Raw genomic sequence first — 16,508 nt, forward strand, 5'->3', positions numbered from 1 at the left:
GGGGAGTTGTTTGCTAGGGACGCGGAATTTGCACGCCAGAACTCCAAGCCCACGCGCCGTGGTCACGCGTCCGCATCTAGCGCCAAGGCCGCGGCATCTCGCCCATCATGACGCTCATTTCCAGTCATGCACTGGCACTGTTGCAACGTACTGCCTCTCTGTATTTGACCAGAAGAGTCATGGGCTACCTTCACAGAACACAGGGAGCTTTGCGCATGAGATCATATCAAGAGAGATGTACAGTTGATTGAGTTCCGGCACGAAGCCAGCTACTAAGGCGTCTCTTCTTACACGCCCTTGATACCTAGTTCTCTTCCAATAATCACCGCCGCCTTCTCGCCGATCACCAACGCTGTGTTGTTCGTGTTGGCACCAACATTCTCCGGCGGTATACTCAAATCCGCCACCTTTAGACCCGATGTACCATACACATTGAGATTACCATCCACGACTCCTCCCTGCTCTTTGGGCTTCATTGGACATGTGCCCAGCGAATGCCACGTTGTGTTCAAATTGTTTCGAATCCAGTCTTCAATGATGGCGTCGTCCTCCCGGGTATATAGTATGTCGCTGATCTTCTCTCCAGATGCAAAAGCTTCCTTGCGCAACGCCGCCTGGCTCGTTTCGGGGAATTTCGGATGCGCGAGTTCGAGCTCACCGGAGTAGAAAGGGAGTCTGCGTGCGATCTCGCGTGACATCTTGTACGCCCAGAGCTGCTTCTTGATGTCGGATGGATGATTGAGGAAGCCAGTATCAAATGTGTAGCCGTTCAGGACGTCCTCCGGATCAGTGATGTGGATGGAGCCACGACTGTATGGATATGCGGTGTAGACACCCATCATCGAGTACTGGCCGGGCTCAACGAGCGAGTGGTCACCTAGAAAACCGTTCAACATAGCGCACAGCATAACTGGGCGCGTTGGGTACGGTGCGAAATCGCGTTCCCAGTCTTTCTCGAATTCTGGACCGAGGGACTTGACTTCTCTTTCCGTGAGACGCAGTTTGGAGCCGACGTCTGTGCTATATCAGTCGATAGAACTGGCGGAAAAACGTCAGGCTTACCTATAGCGTTCCAGCCCAGCATGGGATTCTTCTCAGCAACAGCCTTCGCAAAATCCACTCTTCCGGACAAAAGCCCATCGACAGTCTCTTCGGCGGGAAGGGTAGATCTGTAGGGGTATAGGATGAGGTGGTGGTCCTGATATTGCTCGCCGACGGCTGGCAAGTCGCTGACGAGGGGAACACCTAGCCGCTTCAGGAGATCTGGGTTCCCAACGCCTGACCGTTCTAGGACCTGAGGCGATCCAAGTGCTCCAGCACTGACAACTACCAGCTTCGAGGCCTTGACGATCTTGTGAACTGGCTTGCTCGTGTTCAGAACAGGCTGCTGGTTTTCGTTCGGCTTGTATTCGACACCGACTGCGCGAGGTGGATCGGATGTGTCGAAGAGTACTCTGACGACTTTGGAGTTGCATAGAATATGCAGGTTCTGGTGCTCGCCATCCTGCAGGAGGGGATGAATGAAGGTGTGTGCGGCATCTTGCCGCTTGCCTTCAGGAGACACGTAACGCTGCCAGCGAGAAAAGCCGTCCACCGTGTCCAGGTTCTGAAGATCGACTTCTTCTTTGTAGCCCATGTTCTTGACGGTCTCCATAAACTGCTTCTCTGACTTGCTGCGGAAGCCGCCATCGCTGACGTGGATAGGACCATCATAGCCGTGGGCGTCTTTGTTGATGCCCGGTTCGTCTTGATGGAAGGTCTCGAGCTTCTTGCAAAGAGGCATCATGTCTTTGGCGTACCACCCGTCGGTTTTCCAGGAGTCGAAGTCCGCGCCTTGCGCTCTGGTGTACATCATGAAGTTGATGCTGCAGACCAGTCAGCACGTCGATTGCGCTCATTCAAGATCAACACACGAGGAACCTCCACCCAAGCAGCCGCCCATCGGCACAATTGGCTCACGACCATTGAGATGCTCGGACTTCTGGCCCTTGTAGAACAGGGCGTTCTTGCTGTCCGGTACGAGGTTGCTCAGGTATATGACGGGGTTTGTCACTTGCGGATCCTGGCTCAAGCGTCAGCATTTGCCGATTGAAGCGTTGACCTCGACTCACCTGGTATTGATTGGGACCACCTTCGACGAGCAAGATCTTCAGATCGGGATTAGCCCTCGCGAGCCGTCCAGCGGCGACACAAGCTGCGGTGCCACCACCTGCAAAGATGATGTCCATCTCTCCCATGCTCTCGGTATAGTCGATCGGTAATGGTCCAAGGGAACCCATGTTGGCGGTCTTGTTGGTGTTGTCGGTATAGGATTGCCAGAGATCAGCAACGACAGTCGGTGCCTATCTTATGGGAAGGGACTTCACATCCTTCCCCGCGTTCATGGAAACAGTCCGCGACTAGCTTGCCATAAGGTTCAATCTTGCAGTGACAGACTTGTCCAGATCTTGTAGATCGCAACCTTGTCGCTTACGATGCAGGTCCTGGACGAAAGGGTCCTCGTATTTGACTTTCTGGAGAGCCGAGGCATAAATGTGGAGACGACACTATATGCGGAGGTGTTGCGCAAGATCGGGTGGTGGTGCCAGCGGGATTCATGCGGATTGCTCCATGAACTCCAGGATGATACTGTGCGCAGCAATCGTCCTCACGCCGTTGCAAATTTGTCGCGCAACATGCATTGTGATGTCACATTCGCGCTGAGCGCAAGTTCGACAATCTGGCCGAGCCTCGTCGGAGTTCCGTGGCCGACATGTCCAACAGCCTCAAGGGTCTCGGCCATGATTGATGTGAGCTACGTATTCCCAAAAAGATGCTGGACCAAGCTCGAAGACATTTGCTCACGGTTGATGTGAGACCCGAACCAACGATGAAAGAGCAAAAGTGGTGCAGCGATTAGGGACATGAATGAGCTATTGGCTCGGCTGTTGTATAACTTCAGATGTTGGTCTTCTGTAGCATAGCGATAAGGTCGTTCACCTGCCGCATGCTTGTCTCATCGTACTTGTCAAGGAGAACCTCACTCCGTGTACTCTCTGCAATGTAAGCTGGCGTTGTTTGGCCACGGTCGGAGGATTCATTGTCATCCGTGTTCTGTCGTATGGGGCGTAGCAAGGTCAATTTTTCGATCATGAGCTTTGCCAGAGTCCAATACTGGCCTGCATGTCGCATAAAGCCTATCCGCTTCCACATCTGCTCCGGTGGACAGATACCAGTGCCGGCAACTGCTAAAGCGTGACGTGGGTCTGTAGCAAGTTTGTCGGTATACACCTGCCAAACTGTATGCCAGTTGTCCAGGCATCGCTTCACGTCTTCGAGAGATCCGCGGCAACTGAGAGAGCTCCTGAAGTGGAAAATTAGCGCATGAAGCGTTGAAGTCATCGCGAAGAGATTGAGTGGCCCAAGATCTGCTAGCATCTGTTGATCAGCAGGCTGTAGAGCCCGGCGATACAGCATATCAAATGCTGCATCAAAGCGTGTGGCTGCTCCTCGTGCTGACTCAGAATGTGTATGATGAGCTTGCAGAGCTTGTAGGCAACTCTCTGCAGTCTCTGCTTGAAAGCATACTTCTGGACAAGCGGGCGAGACTTTCATTTCGGAAATGACCATACGAGGCGGGGAGTTGTTGAATAGTGTATACGCAGTGTCGATGAGAAACACCCACACGGTGACTCGGATCAGCTCTTCGATAATGGCAAAGTCAGCGAAGGAGAACTCATGTATCTTCAAGCCATGATAATAAGGATGTACGGCGTTGGGTATTGCGGCATCTCTGATGGCGGCCACAACTTGACTGAAGCGTAGCCGGCGAACCCTTCGTTTACTTCTATCGCTTCCTTCCCAGGTCTGATAAAGCAGGACCATATAAGCAGCTTGAAGTGCTCGTACCCTCTCGGGTCTGCAGCTTGGTCTTCCTGTCAGGCGACATACGGAATCGTCATCAGCAAGATCATCGCTGGTGAAGACGACTTCTTCGACCGCATCCAACCACATCCTTGCTGCTGCTCCGTCCGATGCATTCGGAGACACAAGTGCTCCAAGAATGCACATGGTAGCCACCAGGTATGACCTGCAGTTGGCAATTTCGAAAGTTGGCCTGTGCATTAGATTGACGTTTGGATGCCACAGAGCCCAGTAATAGTCGACATATTTTCGAATTCTCGTAGGCGAGAAGAACTTGGCACATAACGACTGTGTTGCCACTGACCACGCCACAGCGCTCGAGCTATCCTCCGGTCTATTTCTAGAGACTTGCGCAATCGAGGAGACGATCTCGTGGGTCTTGAGTGCCAGTGGCTCCAGCATCCATGTTGACAGGTCCACTCCAGGCTCATCGACTAAGCCGCATAGAACCTCGGCACCTTCGGGGAGATCACCTGCTTGTACGTCGTCAGCTCCGTATCTTTTCCTGACGGCCTCTCGCTCGGCCAATGATCCACATTCGAATGATTCAACCAGGCCTGTTCGACGTGTGAAGTTGTCGAGGAACCCTAGACTCCTTGGATAGCTGCCGTCATCAATGCCGTCGGTAAAATCGTCGCCACGCAGATTCAGTATCTTGCCCCAAGGATCACTGAAGTCGGGACTCGCCGCGCTCGAGAGCCAACCTGCTATGTGATTGATGTCAGGGAACGGACCAGTCAGCGCATCGTGCTGTAAATTGTGCCATTCATCCAGAGGCTGAGCAGGGTCCGATGCTGAAACTTGCGATTCATAGGCAGGCTTCTTCAGGGGCGGCTCCAAAGCCTCCTCTACAACAGCTATACAGGTCTTCTGATGTCTTCTGAGGGTGTCGGACCGTTGAAACGTGCCGTCACAGATGGCACAGACGAAAGGTCGCTCATTGCTATGTGACTGTAGATGGCGACGTAGGTGCTCTGGTCGCTTATATACGTTTTCGCAGATCGGGCAGGCATTCATGATAATGGCGGGACAGCGCTACGCGGAGCTGGGCAGCTTCTCGCATGGCAGTGCATGCTGCCGGGTGACTTCTAGTGGCGTCCACTGGCTCAGAGCGTAGGAGGTATTGAAGAAAACGGCCAGAGGGCGTGTTTCTCGAACCTTAGCAGCAATGACGACCTCCGCTGCGGGGTCAGATAGGGCTTCACACGTGGGCACCGCGGGCAAATCTTGCCCCAGTGACCGTTAACAGGGGTCTAGTCCAGCTGCGAAGTAGCTGTTGTCTTCGGACGGAATCTGCCCGCCATATTATTAGATTTCTCTCTGCAACTACACATATCTTGCCAAACCCAGCGTGATATCTGCCGTCTTAAGGGCACTTAGGTCTTCCATTGCATTGTTTGCTCGTCCAAATGGTCTCTCTGTGCTTCCTCCCATTCCTTTCTAATGATGTTGGCCCGGGTTCCCGATCGCGGTGTTAGCGCGGCTGGGTAGTCTTCCGGCATACAAACAAAGCCTTGAGTCAGCTTCTCCTGATCTGGGATTATCCGCTTTCCATTCTCGTCCACAGCAGGTGAGATAGAGAAGGCCCAGAGTATTCTCGAAATGCCGAGGAACAGACTTCGCTCTGCGACATGCATCCCAGGACAAATACGCCTTCCCGCCCCGAAAGTGAAGACGTCTCTCTTTGTTCCATCGGAATTAGCTGCAGAATCATAAAGGCTTAGTGTGTCGTGAAGATAACGCTCTGGTCGATACTGGCGTGGTTGCGGATGGCGCACAGGATCCATGTGAATCGCCCAGACATTGTTCATCACTCCAGCGCCCTTTGGAATGGTATAGCCCAAATACTCATCATCTTTAGTGACAGCATGAGGGACTGCTCCAAGGATTGTGGTTGGCATCCATCGGAGTGTCTCTTTCATGCAAGCTCTGACAAATGGGAGTTCCTCTTGGTCTTCCATGGTTGGCAGACGTTCACCAACCACCCGATCGATCTCTTCCTGTGCAATCTTTTGGGCCTCTGGATATAACAGCATCGCCAGCACGAAAGCGTATAGCGTACTCGAAGTGGTGTCCGATCCTGCTTCGAGCAGTGTGCCGGAGATGTAAGCCGCTTGATCGTCGGAGAACCCGCCCGCTTTTTGGGACTCTGCCATGCCTTGACAGAAGCACGGTCGGATAGTCCCATCCCGGATTGCTTTCTTGGAACTAAGCCAGTGCTTGAGGTAGAGCTGCTTTTCGACACTGTGCAGCTGCTTGGCTTTCTTGCGCGTCGGCAACAAGATATCTGGCAGTCCTCGCAAAATCGGATAAAAATCAATGAGTCCCGCTGCTCCAGTCTGGTTGATTTCTGCGAACTCGGCAAAACCATCGAACAGCTGCATCATATTTTCGTCCTCATATACCGGCGTTCGCCATCCAAAAACCATCTACAGCGCTTGTTAGCCTCCCATCTGCTTGGAGTACGAGTGTGAAGAAGTCAAAGACCGCTCGCACGCCACAAATGACTTACAGTTGTGGTCAGTGCATTCGAATAACGCCGGATGTGTTTCAGGAAGTCTTGGGGCTGCTCGAGAAACTGGTACAGCATCTGCTTGTTCTCAAGCACCTGATACTGGACGTAAGACTTTGAAGTTGTAATGTTCAGCAAAGAATGAACCATCTTCCGGAACTGACATAATTGTTAGAGGGTGTAACAATAAGGAAGGGAGCATATACAGCCCGCCATCTTGGAGTGTATCCCATCATCAACAAACGAAGCCCCCCACTGCAAAGAGTCTGACCAACATACATATCCAAACGATCAGAGTAGATGCCGCTGCGCTTGTCGAGCAGCTCCTTGACGGCCGTATCGCTCGAGAGCACAATCATTACCTTGGTGCCAAGCATCAAACTATAGACCGGACCATATTCTCGTGCCCATTTCTCGAATTGTAAGTGGGCGTCTCTTGTTGGCATCTATGTCGGGAAAGTGTCAACGGCAGTCAATAGAGAGTCGGAACGACCCTACCTGATGCAAATTACCCAACACTGGTATTGTGGGAGGTCCAGGTGGATAGTTCTTAGGCCGGCGACCGATAAGCAACAGTCGAATGATGGCGGCGATCAGCACCAATCCACCCAAGCCCAAATGATGAAACTGCGCCATGATGGTCAACGATAACAACGCAAGAGTATGCTGGGTTCTAAGCGAGAGCGCTTGTTGTGTGCGTCGCGTGTGCCTGTATATTTCACCAGAAATATATGGCAATGAAAAAGGCAATGTTCGCAGTGGAGTCACTGTGGGCGACTGCGGAGAAAAGCTGGTGATGTGGGATGAACAGGTGCTCTGATTGATCGTTGCAAAATGCGCCACGAAAGCGGGGGCGGGAGACTTGATGCAAAGTCTGGAGGGCTGCCCGAGCGTGGGGATGCCCTCAAACGGCTCTTGTCGCCGGGAAATGGTCAATCGCCGACATGCTGTTTCGAATCATCGCCCAATGCCTGGATCTCCGATATTCACTCTTAAGGCACATCCTCCAAGCTTGCTCTGGTAGCCAAGTGCGTTGCTGAGCAGCCCCGGGTGACTCTAGTAGCAGTCACTATCCCAGGATTGAAGTCGTTATGGACTTGTATCGACAGCGGTCCATCTCCTTTTTCCAGGACTTCTTTCTCGAACTATGTTCGATCCTCTCCTCGACGCGCCGACCCACATTCCAGTATTCTGAGTGGCCGCTCTGACAGGCAGACTTCTCTCGCCGTCATCCCTAAGCTGCTTTTCAAGCTCATCGCCGATTGCGGTGCCGACGTGTGCTCGTTCTTGGATACCGGCAGCCCACAGACCGTCTGCCATGAGAGGTTCGACGTCTGCTTCGGAGGTCCGGTGGCTGAGGCTTCGACTCATGGGATGGTGTCGCCATGGATCGCCAAGCGTGAAGCCTTCGGCCGAATCGGCGCCAACAGCTCGACGTCCAGCGAAGGCAGGAGATCGGCCGAGACGTGGTGAGTTGAGGCCGAGCGGATTGGAGCCGCCACGGAGATGCTCTGTCGAGGCAATAATCTTCATTTCGTATTGCTGAGAGATGTGTCCATCAACTGATCTCCGAGAAGAGGTCGGCGATTCGGCTGTGGGGGATTGCTCGTCGCGACGGATAGCAAGCGTGAGAGAGGCAGTGCCAATGTCGTGCAGAGCGGGTGCACCGGTCAGTCTCCGGATCAAGGCATTACAGCATGCCTGGTGGGTAACGAGAATGACGACGGTATCGTCCTCTTCCTTGTTGTAGTACCGCACCAACTCTTCCAGGCCGCTGCCGACGCGGCGATGCATGCTGCCCCATTCTTCGTCCCAAACACCTCCGTCTCCCCATTCCCTTGTGCTGTCCCAATCGTAGTCCACGCGCAGGCAAGCGTCTCGAGCATGAGCGACAAAGCCCACAGGAATTGGATCAGATGGCGCAAGGGCGTATTTTGGTGTCGGAGGAGTGTAGCCGCGGAGTCGAGGCTGGAAGAATATCGGTCCGTTGACGCTGGGGATATCGGACAGGTGGCGAGCTCGCTTTGAGATCTGCTGCCGCAATCCAGGCTGACCACTTGTTGTGACATCTTCCACAGTATTGGCCTCTCGGTCAACAGCAGTAACCCAATTCACGGCTGGACTGGCCAGATCTGTGCCTTTGATTTCTTCCGCAGGCTGTTGAAGCATCTCCTTCGCCGCTGCCAGCAGGACCCGAGAAGGCGCGGGTGGCATGGACTTCTCGAAGTAGCTAGCCGATCGCCACTCCTCGAGAAAGCAGTCCAGACGCAGCAAAGGTCGACTAATTGCTGCTTCCGTTCCTTGATTCTCGTCCCCCTCTTTGGTTCTCGTGTCGAGTACGAGGCCATCTCGTAAGACCGCCGGCAGATTTCCGGCTTGAGAATCGGCCTCTTGTAAGCCTGCGCTGATCGCGATGGCAGTCTGAAGACATCGTAGATATGGCGAGCAGTGAACGATGATTCTACGGCGCTTCTGAGGCAGCTCCTGCCCATCCGCCTTGCGGCTAGCGTCGAGGAGCTTGAGCTCACTGGCGATCCGAGCACCTAATATCTGGCATTGTCGCCAGCCGCCATAAGAGAGCGGTGTATCGTACGGCTTATCTGCCTTGTCCCTCCAGGCCCTATCAGATGCATCGAGGCGAGCGCCATGTCTACTCAAATTAGCACAGCTTCGAACCTCTCGGTAGACTCAAGCACCTACCTCGCTATGGCCACAACCGCAGGCTGCTTGCTCATGGATTGCTGTCACCGCTCCATGGTCGTGATTGAGAACACAGCAGCAATCGCTGATGCGCTAAGATTCGTGCTCCGAAACGACAAAGAGATTGCAGTGCTCTGGGCCTAAATGACGGGTGATGAAATGGACCAGCTCTGCCAGAGCTGCTGCGGAAAGAGGTTGATGTGCTGTTGTCCAAGCAGACAGTGAGCGCACTTACTACGGTGAATCAGATCCACCCAATCTGCGCCAACAACTCCGGACCAGAACATCAGCTATAACCGAAACCCGTGGAACAATTCTAGCAGGATAACATTTTCTACGTTCCCGACTGCAGGTCCGTCGTCTATGTACTAGCTCCGGGTCCGTCTCGCTGCACAGATCTTTGGCTGAGGTGAAGACGGTCTCTCACTACACACCCAGCATAGTCGTCCAAGGAAGCGCCTGATTCTTGTTACCTCATTGCGACAGAGAGAGATTGGTTCCGCATTTACATTAACGACTTGCCATTCCACCGTTCGCGAAGATCACCTGACCTGGGCTCTACATTAGCAACAACTTGGCAATTCGAGGCTGACTTACCGCTAATCCATGCACCGTCAGTGCACAAGAACTTGACAATGGGCGCGATGTCTTCAATCTTTGTCAGTCGCTCACCCATGGCTTGAGTCTTGAAGAAGGCCACAGAGCCATCGTTCTCCTGCGGGTAGAAGAAAGGCGTATCCATTGGCCCTGGCGCAACAGCATTCACCGAGACTCGTCTTGACATCAGCTCTTTGCTGAGACCCTTGGTGAACCACTCGACGGGGGCTTTGGAGCCCTGGTATATGGTGTAGTAAGGTGTGTATACCGCAAGCAAGGCAGTGATAATGTTGATGATCTTGCCACCATCTTGGACCACTTTGGCGGCTTCTTGCGTGATGAAGAAGGCAGATTTGGAGTTAACGGCGAACATCTGGTCGTACTCGTCCTCGGTGATCTCAGTCATTGGCTTCTTTATGACCATACCAACCGTGTTGATGACAATATCGATCTTCTTCAGGTCCTTGATCACATCCTGGAACAGTTTGTGCACGGCCTTTGCGGTAGTAAGATCGCCCTGATATACCTTAGCGTTCAGTTCCGCCCCGATCTCGTCTGCCTGTGGCTTGGTCTTGGAAGAGTTGTAATGGATGGCAAGCTGCGCGCCTTCTTTTGCCAATGTTCGAGATATCAGTGCACCCAGATTCTTCGCGCCACCCACAACCAGAACGTTCTGGCCCTGCAAAGACATGTCGTAGAGGTCGAGTCCAGCGTCCGCAGTGCCCTGAAATGAAGTCTCGTCGCGCCCTCTTATAAGGCATGGAGTGGGCAACGACTATCCGCGCACTTTACTTTCGACTCACTGGTCGATAGCATTAGAGCCCGATCAGGTCATTGCCAAGTTCCACATCAGGCAGTGTGTCGCCGACGTTTGCGCCATAGGTCTGGCAACTAAGATGCATTATTCAGATGGTGAACGATGTCTGCGGACTGAAACTCAATGCCTGCTCCGTACTCGTATGCTATACAGGCAGGGCGTCAAGTCCTTGCATTAGGTTTGTGCCTGACAGGCCGGAGCGATTGCTCCTGGAGAACCCCTTTGAAGAACTCGGATCTCTGCGATATCGATTGGCGAATGGACGATGATTAACCACAAGAAGAGAATGCTAAGAGTCCAAATTAGGCAGGATTGTGGGATCTGATAGGCATCTGACGTCAAGATCGCCCCGCAACTCACATGTCAGGCACTTTCAAGCGATCTTTAGCTAGTACTGCTGCATTACAGCCGCGCCTTACTGTATGTAAGTCGCCATGGAACGCCTGGCGGATGGCAGACTGGACACTCTTCATGCCAGATCCGCAGGAGTATCAATTCGTTCCAGCATCCCACGGACATTCTAGAGCGCCCCGAGAGCTTCAGCGTATCGTTCGCTCGCAAGCTGCGACCGTATCACGACGTGAAGCGTCTGCTCGACAGCCGCCTCGGCTTGCAAGACTTAGCAGAGGTGAAGAGGTCGTCCACTTCGATACCCGGCCAGCTGCAGACCCGCGCACGCGGCAGCCCGAGCCAAGGCTTCCGGATCCGACGGTAGACAGCTCCTCAGGGTTGTCATTTCTCCCTATCTCGCGTCTGCCGCTCTACCATCAGGCATACCTTCCATGCTTGATCGACCATTATGTCACCAACTTGACTGTTCCGACACCTGAGATCGACGGCAGCTCTACGCTTCCACTCTTCCGCGCGGCATGGATGCCGATCGTTCTCAGCGACCCTGTAATATTCCAAGTCGTTGTGCTCTTCACGGCAACGCATTTTGCGACGATCGCAGATCCCCGTCAGTTCGATACGGCTCGCAGGGAGTTGTTGTTGCTCAAGCAGTCTGCACTGTCCGTTTTGATCCAGAAAGTGCAAAGCGAGCAGAACACGCCCAGTGATGTTCTCATTGCCGCAGCAGCGAAGATGGCAAGCTATGAGGCAATATTTGGATCGCCAGGGGCCGTAAGTTCCCTTTTGGTTCCTGAAAGCCGCTGACATGTCAGTTTCACCTTCATATGTCGACTGTCGTTCGCCTCCTCCGACTTCGTGGTGCTGCAACACTAGGCATGGATGGCTTCCTCGTCCGCCTACTCTCGTTCATTGACACGAATTCTGCTTTTCTTCTCGGCACGAATATGTACCTGACAGAGTTCGGATTGACGGAGCTGATGCCGCGTACTCGACCTTTCCATCCGCTAGCCGAAGGCGGACTTGTTCCAGATAACAGCCGAGAAGTCTCTGGTCGCGAGATCGTGAATTTGGAACGTTTCGTTGGCTTCATGAATCGACCTAGACAGGAATGGAGGCCCTGATGCCACTGAGCTCTCGAAGTGAATCATCGACAGCGTTGCGATTGGAGCTTCTCCAAGTCCGTCGAATGTGTGTCCACTTCGATATCAGCGACACCTCAAGTTCGTGTGAAACAGCGCTCGGCAACGTGTCCAAGCATTCCCGTCATCTGATCCGTGCGATAGGAATGATCGCTAGGCTTGGAGGAGTCGATGATTCGAAAGCGGTCATGAGCATGACCTCAGACCGTCATAGAGAGAGCCAATATTGCGTGGCGTGGGCAATAGCCTTCGACCCATCTCGAGCGGACTCAGTGGACTTCATGCATGCATTTCGTACCGCTTAATCACCGACCCGCTGATCAAGTTGCGTTTCCTTCTCCAAGATCTCAGTGCACGCATCTCGATGATCGACAGTCTGTCTACTTGTCTGCTTGCATGCCTCAGCCGAAAGCCCACCCTCTTTCATGCGTCCATGTTGCATTACGTGAAAAGGAGGGTAGAACTTCGCAAGGATGTGGCGTGGTCAATACGACGAATCGCTTGAGACCTATCTCAATATCGACGACTGTAAGATCTGTCACCTGGGGATCTGTGATATGAACCCACATGTGAAAACAATTAAAGCGCCGAATATAAATGTTTTGATGCTCGGGCCATTGCGGAGGTTAGCGGAAACGTGCATGATTCATACCCGTACTGCCTAACATAGTGCCTCTCCCAATGCACCACAAGAACGTCAACACTGACCGACCAGAGAAGTCCCAGGAACGAGCCCAGTGTCGACGATATGGTAATAGCCTGACTCGCCTGGGAGGGGTCCTTGGCGAAAGCTACGTCCCACCGCCAAGAAGCTTTTCTGGGGCCGAATTGCTGACGTCAAGCGAAACAACGTAAATTGCTTGAAAACCCGTGATTTCCCTGCGGGCGGGTTCGAAGTTCGTGAGAATGGATATCGCAACGTATTCGCTTCACGTGGTTCTGGACTCACGTCCTGAAGATAGCCCGCGGCTACCAAATGCATCGCCACATTCATCCACGAGTCCCTCTACAAACTATTCGCCGCCAGGTAGGCCGAAGTCTTGGCTCCGCGGCTCGCTACAGCTGAAACCTGATCTTGGCCAGCATTGCGCCTGCCGCACTATCCAGTAGCGACCGTGCCAAGCTGCAAGATGAGCCACTGCGGAAGGAACTGGGCAGATTTGATGGGGCCTTTTGTTCCATCTAGGTGACTTCATCCAAGAGCTTTACTTTCTTCTGTTTCTGTTCGCTATCATCTTTCTTGTAGCTATAATTCCTTTCCTTGGGCGCGCATGACCTTTCAAGGCCGTCGTGGTTCTCCTTTGCCAGCCATCACCCCGTACATAACTCTCGCTTTGACGCAGCGATAGGTTCCTGGCGGCAGAGCGACTCGTCTGACGCAGAAGTGCGACTCGTTGAAGGCAGAAGAGCGACTCATTCAAGGCGACCAAGCGACTCGTCTAACGCAGAAGTGCGACTCGTTTCACGCAGAAGAGCGACTTATCCGACGCACTGATGAAGCCGCTCTCGATCCTGGCAGTAGCCGCGACGGCTTCGGCGGCGTCTTCGGGTTACTTGAAACTGGAGTTCGAGACTGAGCAGACAGGACACAGACTTCGACCTAGACAGCTTCCCGAGGAGGACCTCGACCAGAATATCACCCTCGGCCCTCAAAGATCACTGTACTGGCTGAACCTCGAGATTGGCACACCTCCGCAACCGTTCCGGCTCCAGATCGATACAGGTTCCAGCAACTTATGGGTACCCGACTCGGGAGTCCGCCAGTGTCGCAACGAATGCCCTGGTGGCTACTTTACCGTCGATGAATCAAGCACGTACGAGGTACTCAACCCATCGAACCCCAATGTATTCGAGATCAGCTACTTGGATGGAACTGGAGCGTCGGGCAACTTCTTCTCCGATGCCGTCACTATTGGAGAATCCACTATAGATCCGGGTGTGATGGCTATCGGCCTAGCGACGCGTCTACAGGACGGAATACAGCTCGAGAACGATGGTCAAGGTCTGGTTGGAATCGGCTACTGGATCAACCAAGCTGGACTCGAATACCTCGCCACCGAGATCAACTCGCCACCAACGTTGATCCAGGCTCTGAAGCAGAAAGGCGATATCAATCGCGAAGCATACAGCATCTACCTCAACGACGTGTCGAACGGAACAGGAGAGGTGATTTTGGGTGGTGTTGACGCGAATCAATACTCCGGCGAGCTCGTAGCTCTTCAGACGCTGCAAGACCCCAGCGTCGCCGGCTTGATCGAAGGCCTCGCCAACTACACGCACTTCGAAGTCGCAGTCACCGGCATTTTCATCGATGACGAGAACGGGCAACGGCTGCTGACTGAACCTGGTTTCGCAGAGCCTGGACTCTTGGACAGCGGCACCACGATCACGTACGTGTCACCCTCGCTGTACCGGACCATTGCTCAAGGCTTCGGCGTCACAAACCCCGGCATCATTCCATGTGAATACAGAAACTCGAACGCGGCGCTCGTGTTCCAGTTCGGTGGCGAAGGCGGACCAGAAATTCGCGTTCCGCTTTCGGCTCTCATCGACTTGGACGATACTTCGCCCGACAATTACGACGATGGTACGCCGTCGTGCTATTTCCTCCTAGATCAGTTCGAAGAACCATACGTGATGCTTGGTAACTCATTCATGCGCTCTGGCTACTTTGTCTACGATTTAGAGAACCATGTCGTTGCGATTGCTCAAGCAAGTCCGAATGCCACCAAGGACGATGTAACGGCGTTGCCAGCCAGCGGAACGGAAATACCTGGATGCACGAGCACGAACACCTATACGATCAACTCGCGCGCCGCCACGCCGACGGTCGAGGACGTGATCACGCAGCCTGTGCCTGATAGCGCAGGGGCCTCCCCAACGCCTACATTTGCGCTAGGTGATACAAGTCAGCCTCAGACGACACAGAGCGGAAGTGGAGATAGCGGAGGCAGTGGAGGCAGCGAAGACACCGGAGGTGGCAGTAGCAGCGCCGCAAGCGCCGGGGTAGATGCAGCGGTCTGGAAGATGATGGTTCCCGTGGTGGGCGTCGTGGCCAGCTTGATGGCTTTGTAGATGGCTATGTAATGTAATGGCATTCTCTTCAAGCTCAGTTGAGCGTCCAACTGCATTCTGACGCAACTCGAGTATGAACCACCGCTGGCTCTAATGAGAATCGGATTGAGTTCTGACGAGGCTCGAGTAGATTTCACCGCTGCCTCTGATGGGCCTCGGATTGCGTTCTGAAGAAGCTCACGTGATCGTCACCGCTGGCTCGAATCGAGGCCGGCTGGTTCACTTCAGAAGTTGTGGATTTGCCTGCTAGGGGCCGCCTGATGGAAGTTCTTGGAAGCATGCGTGCCGCAATCGCTGGCCTGCTGCTGGTTCCGTCTGTTGATCTTGTCCGCCTTACCATTACAACCGGCACATCAAGCGACCCACCAAGTACGGTCGCATGGCTCGCGAATGCCCCGCTCTTGCTGCGCCGCTGCGCCCGTTGTACTCCTTGTCTTGACTCGGGCCGGCGAAGGTTGAACTGTGCAGTCAGCCCCACGGGTTGTGTTCGTAGCTCGATGTAGGTATGGGATCAAAGAGGTAAGCTGGTCGTTTCGGTCGGGCCGAGGTGACATCTGCAGCGTGTCTCGCTACCTGCTGACAGTCAACATGCTTGTGGAGATGCAAAGTTCTTGGAATGAGATGCTCCTAGCTTCGCCATCCTTGAGAGAAACAAGGAATGGTTACTGACAACCCGCACCACGTGAAGGTGGCATCTCGTCGCAGGTCTGAACAAAGGAAAGACAAAGGAAAGACATAGGAAATCAGACAAAAAAAATGGGAAAGGTACACGCCGCACTGAACATTCTGGCGAATGCCAGTCGAAGTGTTTCGTCCTAGAAGGGACCATAGGCATCGTCTGAGGAGATAACGGTGTCGGAGACGATCTGTGGATGAGCTTGGAGAGATGGCTTCGGCTGACCGTGTTCTTCTCAGTACTGGTGACAGACGCAGAAGACTCCCCAATGATGAGGGTCTTGTCTCGTCTCTTGAGGCAGAGAGGAGCATGCTGGCGCTGCACAAAGTCAGCGAGCACCACCTTTCAGCTCATGTAAACGACAACATCTCGAGACTGGTCCCCAGCGAGGCCACTCAGCCAGAGTGGCTCACAGGAGCGCCAGTATACGAATGTTGTTCAGCCATGCTTGCGACTACTTGTTCGCTGAAGAGAGCGCGCAGCCGCAAGATGGAAAAGTCAGACTGCTGGAAAAAATCAGGGCAGCCTACTGAGCCCGCATGCGAACTCAGAGGTTGACCTGAACGCCTGTCTCCGACAGAGCTTGCCAACTCACCTCATCGGGGTCGCGAGCGCGAACGTTACGTTTCTTCAGTACCCACCTCACACGCATGCCGTCCAGAAGGACGGTCGCGTCTGAGAGATGGGTGCCAGTGATACCTGGAGCGTATCTTGCGAAGTAGCACGTCTGCTTCATCT

General features: G+C 53.7%; 7 protein-coding genes across 7 annotated transcripts; 2 read left to right on the plus strand and 5 right to left on the minus strand.

Annotated features, from left to right (window-relative positions):
• Positions 1 to 287: 287 nt before the first annotated feature.
• On the minus strand, positions 288 to 2,279 carry AB675_7444 (Alcohol oxidase; the record flags this gene model as incomplete). Its single annotated transcript, XM_018147814.1, has 4 exons — positions 288 to 1,015; positions 1,063 to 1,865; positions 1,914 to 2,062; positions 2,112 to 2,279. 4 exons carry the CDS (start codon positions 2,277 to 2,279, stop codon positions 288 to 290), a joined length of 1,848 nt encoding a protein of 615 aa, XP_018000566.1.
• Positions 2,280 to 2,937: 658 nt separating this feature from the next.
• On the minus strand, positions 2,938 to 4,920 carry AB675_7445 (uncharacterized protein; the record flags this gene model as incomplete). Its single annotated transcript, XM_018147815.1, has 1 exon — positions 2,938 to 4,920. The coding sequence occupies one exon, from the start codon at positions 4,918 to 4,920 to the stop codon at positions 2,938 to 2,940; it is 1,983 nt and encodes a 660-aa protein (XP_018000231.1).
• Positions 4,921 to 5,279: 359 nt separating this feature from the next.
• On the minus strand, positions 5,280 to 7,051 carry AB675_7446 (Fumitremorgin C synthase; the record flags this gene model as incomplete). Its single annotated transcript, XM_018147816.1, has 4 exons — positions 5,280 to 6,332; positions 6,416 to 6,574; positions 6,622 to 6,861; positions 6,914 to 7,051. The coding sequence occupies 4 exons, from the start codon at positions 7,049 to 7,051 to the stop codon at positions 5,280 to 5,282; spliced, it is 1,590 nt and encodes a 529-aa protein (XP_018000277.1).
• Positions 7,052 to 7,504: 453 nt separating this feature from the next.
• On the minus strand, positions 7,505 to 9,150 carry AB675_7447 (uncharacterized protein; the record flags this gene model as incomplete). Its single annotated transcript, XM_018147817.1, has 2 exons — positions 7,505 to 9,065; positions 9,116 to 9,150. 2 exons carry the CDS (start codon positions 9,148 to 9,150, stop codon positions 7,505 to 7,507), a joined length of 1,596 nt encoding a protein of 531 aa, XP_018000330.1.
• Positions 9,151 to 9,625: 475 nt separating this feature from the next.
• AB675_7448 (Short-chain type dehydrogenase) lies at positions 9,626 to 10,403 on the minus strand (the record flags this gene model as incomplete). The annotated part of the gene is made up of 2 exons (XM_018147818.1): positions 9,626 to 9,666; positions 9,713 to 10,403. The coding sequence occupies 2 exons, from the start codon at positions 10,401 to 10,403 to the stop codon at positions 9,626 to 9,628; spliced, it is 732 nt and encodes a 243-aa protein (XP_018000266.1).
• A 597-nt stretch (positions 10,404 to 11,000) lies between these two features.
• On the plus strand, positions 11,001 to 12,001 carry AB675_7449 (uncharacterized protein; the record flags this gene model as incomplete). Its single annotated transcript, XM_018147819.1, has 2 exons — positions 11,001 to 11,651; positions 11,693 to 12,001. 2 exons carry the CDS (start codon positions 11,001 to 11,003, stop codon positions 11,999 to 12,001), a joined length of 960 nt encoding a protein of 319 aa, XP_018000376.1.
• Positions 12,002 to 13,513: 1,512 nt separating this feature from the next.
• On the plus strand, positions 13,514 to 15,094 carry AB675_7450 (putative aspartic-type endopeptidase OPSB; the record flags this gene model as incomplete). The annotated part of the gene is made up of 1 exon (XM_018147821.1): positions 13,514 to 15,094. One exon carries the CDS (start codon positions 13,514 to 13,516, stop codon positions 15,092 to 15,094), a length of 1,581 nt encoding a protein of 526 aa, XP_018000452.1.
• Positions 15,095 to 16,508: the final 1,414 nt, after the last annotated feature.

The sequence above is a fragment of the Cyphellophora attinorum genome (genome assembly GCF_001299255.1).
Source record: "Cyphellophora attinorum strain CBS 131958 chromosome Unknown Contig12, whole genome shotgun sequence".
Lineage (NCBI taxonomy): Eukaryota > Fungi > Ascomycota > Eurotiomycetes > Chaetothyriales > Cyphellophoraceae > Cyphellophora > Cyphellophora attinorum.